General features: G+C 43.4%; 1 protein-coding gene across 1 annotated transcript; it reads right to left on the bottom strand.

The window, feature by feature from the left end:
- Nucleotides 1–978: 978 nt before the first annotated feature.
- Nucleotides 979–7074, bottom strand: tmem216 (transmembrane protein 216). The gene is made up of 6 exons (XM_061977337.2): nucleotides 6946–7074; nucleotides 6613–6626; nucleotides 6402–6495; nucleotides 6223–6315; nucleotides 1392–1593; nucleotides 979–1312 (listed from the first exon to the last, which is right to left on the bottom strand). Exons 1-6 carry the CDS (start codon nucleotides 6953–6955, stop codon nucleotides 1297–1299), a joined length of 429 nt encoding a protein of 142 aa, XP_061833321.1. The 5' UTR covers nucleotides 6956–7074; the 3' UTR covers nucleotides 979–1296.

Below are 7074 nucleotides of genomic sequence, written 5' to 3' on the forward strand. Positions count from 1 at the left end.
CCGTAAGTGTTGGAGGTGCGTGTTGAGAGGAGCGGTGCTGTCAGACAGGGTTTGTCCAGGGGCGGAAGCGTTGGTCGAGATGCAGGAGTGGGTCGTCGTAGTCCGGGGGGGGGGGGAGCGATGAGTCCAGAACCAGGAAGCAAGAGGATGACAGGGAAGATCCAGGAGCACACGACACACAGCGTGACTCGGGGACGCACACAGGAAGCTGCGGGATGAGGAAGACACGACAATTAACGCAGGGGAAAAAAGCACAGAGATCAGGATCAAAAAGGCACTAGGAAGCTGGAGACGAGCTTACGGTACGATGTACAGATTGCTACGTTCTGGCAAAGGATCTCTGGTGGCGGTTGTTTAAGTAGTCGTCCCTCTCATCAGTTGCCGGTGTGTTGATTGAAGAAACGCAGCTGCCTGCAGCAGTTTGAGTGACGCGCGCGCGAGCGCAGGTGCGCTCAGCGCGGCTCCCAGATGAACGCGCACTGGTGCGCGTCAGGGCCGTGACAGATGTGGTGGTCCACTTTAGAATGATGTGGTGGTCCACTTTAGAATGATGTGATGGTCCATAATAAAATGATGTGGCAGGCCACTTTAGAATGATGTGGTGGTCCACTTTAGAATGATGTGGTGGTCCACTTCAGAATGATGTGGTGGTCCATAATAAAATGATGTGGTGGGTCACATTACAATGATGTGGTGGTCTATAATAAAATGATGTGGTGGTCTATAATAAAATGATGTGGGTCGACACATGAAAATGATATAGCAGGACACATCAAATGATACCGCGGGCCACGTTAGAATTATGTGGCATGCCATGATGAAACTGTGGGATGGGCCAAAATAGAATGTTATGTCAAACCACATAAAATAATGTGGTAGGCCACGTTAGAATTATGTGGCATCCCATAGTAATATCGTGGGACGGACCACACTAGAATGATATGGTAGGCCAAAATTAAAATGAAATGGGGGACCACATAAAACGATGTGGCAGGCTGCATTTTAATAACAATGTGGCGGTCCAGATTTGACACCTGTAGATGGTTTGTGAAATAAAATGACAAAAAATTGGCGTCCATCATCAACATACTGACCACTCAGTCCACAGGGGAGTGTGACAGGTGTGGGCGCTGCTCACCTGACATGCTGGAAGATGCCAAAAGTCTGTCTGTCTCAACATCATTTATTTACACACAATTTGTCATTTTGTATAAAAGTAAAAAGCTTCCATAAACAAAAATATTTACAGCGAGTTTCATGATCAGACGTGACGTCACCGGCTCAGCTTTGTGCTGGTCAGTAAACTACGGACCTGCGGGAGGGAAACAAACCACGTCAACTTTTCACACTAAACAACAGGATCGGGGGGGAGGAGGGGGTCTGGGTCTGACCTGGAGAAGGCGGACAAGGCGAGGACGCCCAGCAGGAACTGGAGGCCGTAGAAGCAGAGGAGCACGATGCTGAGGAGGAACTCCAGACGCAGGACGAAGGTCTGCAGCAGCAGGAAGTAGGCGGCCAGCGTGGCGCACGGCAGCAGCAGGAAGAGCGACACGGCCGTGGTGAGAGAGTGCTCGCACAAGTTGCCCTTCCAGGCTGGAGAGACACACACACACACACACACACACACACACACACACACACACGCACGCACACACACACGGTAAAGTACAGTTTAAAGTGCCACATTTCACCAAGGTGGCTACACGCACCTCTACCATGTTTTCCGTGATTTCTTTCCTTAATTCAATGAGTATTACACACTTCTTCTCACTTCCTCCCATCCCATGGTTTGACAAACTACATCTTGTCTGTGTGTAGCTATCCATGCTAGCTAACGCTGTCAAGTGAGACAGCGGCTGTTAGCCGGCTCGCTGTGGCATTCGCTACGCCAACTGCACTATATTGCCAAAAGTATTTGGCCACCTGCCTTGACTCACATATGAACTTGAAGTGCCACCCCATTCCTAACCCATAGGGTTCAATATGATGTGGGTCCACCTTTTGCAGCTATTACAGCTTCAACTCTTCTGGGAAGGCTGTCCACAAGGTTGCGGAGTATGTTTATAGAAAGGTGAGGTCACACACTGATGTTGGTCGAGGAGGCCTGGCTCTAAGTCTCCGTTCTAATTCATCCAAAAGGTGTTTTATCGGGTTCAGGTCAGGACTCTGTGCAGGCCAGTCAAGTTCATCCACACCAGACTCCAGACTCTGTCATCCATGTCTTTATGCACTGGTGCACAGTCATGTTGGAACAGGAAGGGGCCCGCTCCAAACGGTTACCACAGGGTTGGGAGCATGTAATTGTCAAAAATGTTTTGGTATTGTTGCGTCTGACCAGTATTCCCTCTCAGGGAATTAAAGTCACTGGTCAATCCCAAGTTCTTTCAGATGACATATATGCAGAGTAAGAAGGACCATCAAGACAGAATAGGAATATTATCATGTTTTACTGAAGCTTCAGGAGACCAGCCCACATCAATACAGTCATACCGTCATCTCGGGATGGTCTAACATTCAAACAGGAAGAGACAACTTCTTGAATACGCAAACAGCCCCCACCCTCTCCAGAAAGGAATACAGGCTCATTGTTCTACTACAGATAAGATATAAGGGAGTACTCCAACTCCTACATTGCAAGCCTTCAAGGTAACACACAGTTTACTTGCGGACATATTCCTAAAAAAATAGAAAGAATACAAATGGAAAAACACTATCTGCTTTAAGCATGATTATGAATAAAGAAAGAACTCTTAAAAACATATATGTATTCTCCACAGTATCCTGGAGCATTCAAAGTTCCTTTCACTGGAACTAAGGGGCCAAGCCCAACTCCTGGAAAACAACTCCACACCATAATTCCTCCTCCACCAAATTTCACACTCGGCACAATGCAGTCCGAAATGTACCGTTCTCCTGGCAACCTCCAAACCCTGATTCGTCCATCAGAAATTTCAGGACTGGATTTGTTGCACAGGTGGCATCCTATGACAGTTCCACGCTGGAAAATCACTGAGCTCCTGAGAGCCACCCATTCTTTCCCAAATGTTTGTACAAACAGTCTCCATGCCTAAGTGCTTGATTTTATACACCTGTGGCCGGGCCAAGTGATTTATTTATTTATTTACCTTGATTGATTAGGACACCTGATTCTGATCATTTGAATGGGTGGCCAAATACTTTTGGCAATATAGTGTATTTTACCATGTCCCTCTGCCATTTAAAAGGGCTTGAATCACAATTGAAATGTGGGTTGTTGATGAGCCTTTTGTATGCTTGTCGATTGTTGTATCTCTGTAGGGCCATTCAGGAATGCCTGTGGTTTTATGTTGATATTCAAATGTATTGTTTTAGTTATTAGGGACCGAGTCCCTTTGGGACAGAGGACCCTATTGTATTTCTAGCGTTTTATTATTATACCGCCGCCTCTTTGAGCTGTAATTTGACCCCCTTAACATGCTTCAAAACTCACCAAATTGGACACACACATCAGGACTGGCGAAAATGGCGATCTAATCAAAAAACCAAATACCCCAAAACTCAAAATTGCACTCCAGCGCCCCCTAGGAAGAAAACACAGACAAAACTGCCTGTAACTCCCAGTAGAAATGTCGTTGAGACATAAAATAAAAACCTCTACGTAGGTCTCACTTAGACCTATATTTCATACACTGACAACCCCCAGCAAAAATGAACAGGAAGTTTGCAATTCCCCCTTCAAAACAAAAGTTGTGTAAAAACAATCACCTTTTTTCAAATATTATCTCTGAGTTCGTTTGTCGTGTCGGCTTCAAATTAGCACAGGAGAAAGATTGAACCCTTCTGATTAAAAGTTGATGAAAGAGTTATAATTACTGCTCCGGTTTGGATTTTATGAGCCCTCAAAGTTGGTCCCGTCCATCGCTGCTTGCAGCTTTAATTATTATTATTTTTTGTTACTCTTTGGGGAGGAAACATTTGATGTATTTTTGACTATTCTTGTCAATTGTATGTGACTAGAAACCCCCCCAAAAATTTCTTTTTTTTTTTGGCCTTCGACACATTTTAAAGACGAAATAAACACATACTGGGTTAGAGCACAACACAAAAAAAACATGCAGTTTCAGGAGAAATTGCGCGTGGATGCCGAAATGTGTAAGCCGAACTTAAATGCTAACAGTTAGAATGTGTCAAGTACCAGGTTATTTGATTATGAAGCGTACGCATGAAAATTTAGCTCAAAAAAAGGTTGCATGCCAACAGCTAGCGTGTGCCGAGTACCAAGTTATATGACCCTGAGGGGTTTGGCTGCAAATCTGGATATAAAAAAAGATACCATGCTAATGTTAGCAATGCTGCCTAAGGCTGAGCCAATCAGTGGCCACGATACTGAACAGAGTGGTCTCATTATTTTTGTTTTATTCTCGTGGCCAATACGACTGTAGTATTGGTATTTCTAGCTCATTTAGTCATTGTTATGCTTGAAAATGCTTAATATAAGGCGGAATTACATAGAATATGCTTTGTTAACGATAACACAAAGATGTGGATGTTGTGGATGATAGTTAAGCATATGTTGACAGACTTCTATTGCATTGGTTTCAGTATCTTTTATGTACCAAACCCAAAAGCAGTGAAGTTGGCACGTTGTTTAAATGGTAAATAAAAACAGAATATAATGATTTGCAAATCCTTTTCAACTTATATTCAATTGGATAGACTGCCAAGACAAGATTTTTAATGTTCCAACCGAGAAACATATTTTTTTTTCGTTGCAAATAATCATTAACTTACAATTTAATGGCAGCAATACAATGCAAAAACGTTGGCACAGGGGCATTTTTACCACTGTGTTGCATGGCCTTTCCTTTTAACAACACTAAATGTTTGGGAACTGAGGAGACACATTTTTGAAGCTTTTCAGTTGGAATTATTTCCCATTCTTGCTTGATGTACAGCTTTAAGTTATTCAACAGTCCGGGGACCCCGTTGTGCTATTTTAAGCTTCTAAAGTGCCACACATTTTCAATGGGAGACATGTCTGGACTACAGGCAGACCAGTCTCGTACCTGCACTCTTTTACTACGAAGCCACGCTTTTGTAACACGTGGCGTGGCATTGTCTTGCTGAAATAAGCAGGGGCGTCCATGATAACGTTGCTTGCATGGCAACATATGTTGCTCCAAAACCTGTATGTACCTTTCAGCATCAATAGTGACTTCACAGATGTGTAAGTTACCCATGCCTTGGGCACTAATACACCTATCATAGATGCTGGCTTTTGAACTTTACGCCTAGAACACTCCGGATGGTTCTTTTCCTCTTTGTTCCGGAGGACACGATGTCCACAGTTTCCAAAAACAATTTGAAATGTGGACTTGTCAGACCACAGAACACTTTTCCATCTTAGATGAGCTCGGGCGTTTCTGGGTGTTGTTGATAAATGGCTTTCGCTTTGCATAGTAGAGTTTTAACTTGCACTTACAGATGTAGCGACCAACTGTAGTTACTGACAGGGGTTTTCTGAAGTGTTCCTGAGCCCATGTGGTGATATCCTTTACACACTGATGTCGCTTTTTGATGCAGTACCGCCTGAGGGATCGAAAATCACGGGCATCCAATGTTACGCGCAGTGATTTCTCCAGATTCTCTGAACCTTTTGATGATATTACGGACCGTAGATGGTGAAATCCCTAAATTCCTTGCAATAGCTCGTTGAGAAATGTTGTTCTTAAACTGTTCGACAATTTGCTCACACATTCGTTCACAAAGTGGTGACCCTCGCCCCATCCTTGTTTGTGAATGACTGAGCATTTCATGGAGGCTGCTTTTATACCCAATCATGGCACCCACCCGTTCCCAATTAGCCTGTTCACCTGTGGGGTGTTCCAAATAAGTGTTTAATGAGCATTCCTCAACCTTCTCAGTCTTTTTTGCCACTTGTGCCAGCTTTTTTTTAAAACATGTTGCAGGCATCAAATTGCAAATGAGCTAATATTTGCAAAAAATAACAGTTTTCCATTTCACACGTTAAATATCTTGTCTTTGCAGTCTATTCAATTGAATATAAGTTGCAAATACATTGTATTTTGTTTTTACTTACCATTTACACAACGCGCCAACTTCACCAGTTTTGGGTTTAGTACATAATGTATAAAATAGTTTTTTATGTACGGTATGCTGGAAAAAGTTTAAACAGCCCTTGGCTTAAATGGACTTTTAGGTCCACTATGAGTACACACCCACCATAGAATATCCTGAGTATCTCCAGTCCGAGGAAGAGAACCAGTAGCACCACATCAAGAACCAGATTACCAGTCGGGTACGGCAGTAAAATACCTGCAGACAACATGAGTTAATAAAAGCCAATATAGCATACGTGCAGATGTCTGCCAGGTCGTAAAGGTGTGTTGAAAGAATAGCACCTTTATAGATGAACATGAGAACTTCAGCCAGGTAGAAAGCTCCAAAGTACCAACTGTTGAGGTACAAGAGGACCTGCAGAGGAGTGGATGACAGCTGAGGGCAAAGGTCAAGGTTTCGAACACACACACACACACAAACACGCACACACACACGCGCACGCGCGCGCACACGCACGTGCGACATCAGCCTCACTGTTTACATGAAGGATACAATTGGCTGGCTTCCTGCAGAAAAAAACAACAAAAGAGTAAAACAACAGTGCAAATGTGTTATTATCAGAATAATGAAACAGTAATATGTGGTGCTGCTAAAATGATACTTTACTGTGGTTTTACTGGTAGGTTCTAGTGTTAGCTTCCGCTTCTTAACTTTTGCTAGTTCAATTTACAAAACTGCGTTTAGAAGGGAATATCAAAATATGTCAAACCGTAGCCCCTCAAGGTAAAAAGCGCACACGTATTCTAATACAATTACAGTCAAGTACAACTTCGAAGAGCCATAATTTACTCGTACATCGCAACATAATACGGCAGCGCGACTTACCCGGCGCCATTTCTGGTTACCGTGGAAACACCTGTGCGGAAGTGACGTTTCGGCGTCCGTCGATTAAAACACACCGCGATTTTTATATTTTTCTTTAATTATTTTCATTCAATGAATGGAAATTAGGGG

The sequence above is a fragment of the Nerophis lumbriciformis genome, linkage group LG16 (genome assembly GCF_033978685.3).
Source record: "Nerophis lumbriciformis linkage group LG16, RoL_Nlum_v2.1, whole genome shotgun sequence".
In the NCBI taxonomy this organism is placed as follows: Eukaryota; Metazoa; Chordata; class Actinopteri; order Syngnathiformes; family Syngnathidae; genus Nerophis; species Nerophis lumbriciformis.

Bases quoted from the DNA above. Each gene is read 5' to 3' on its own strand.
- tmem216 (XM_061977337.2), bottom strand. The intron at 6,316-6,401 runs GTGCTATTCTTT...TGTTGTCTGCAG, and splicing joins TCTCATGTTCATCTATAAAG to GTATTTTACTGCCGTACCCG. The intron at 1,594-6,222 runs GTGGGTGTGTAC...GTGTCTCTCCAG, and splicing joins GATACTCAGGATATTCTATG to CCTGGAAGGGCAACTTGTGC.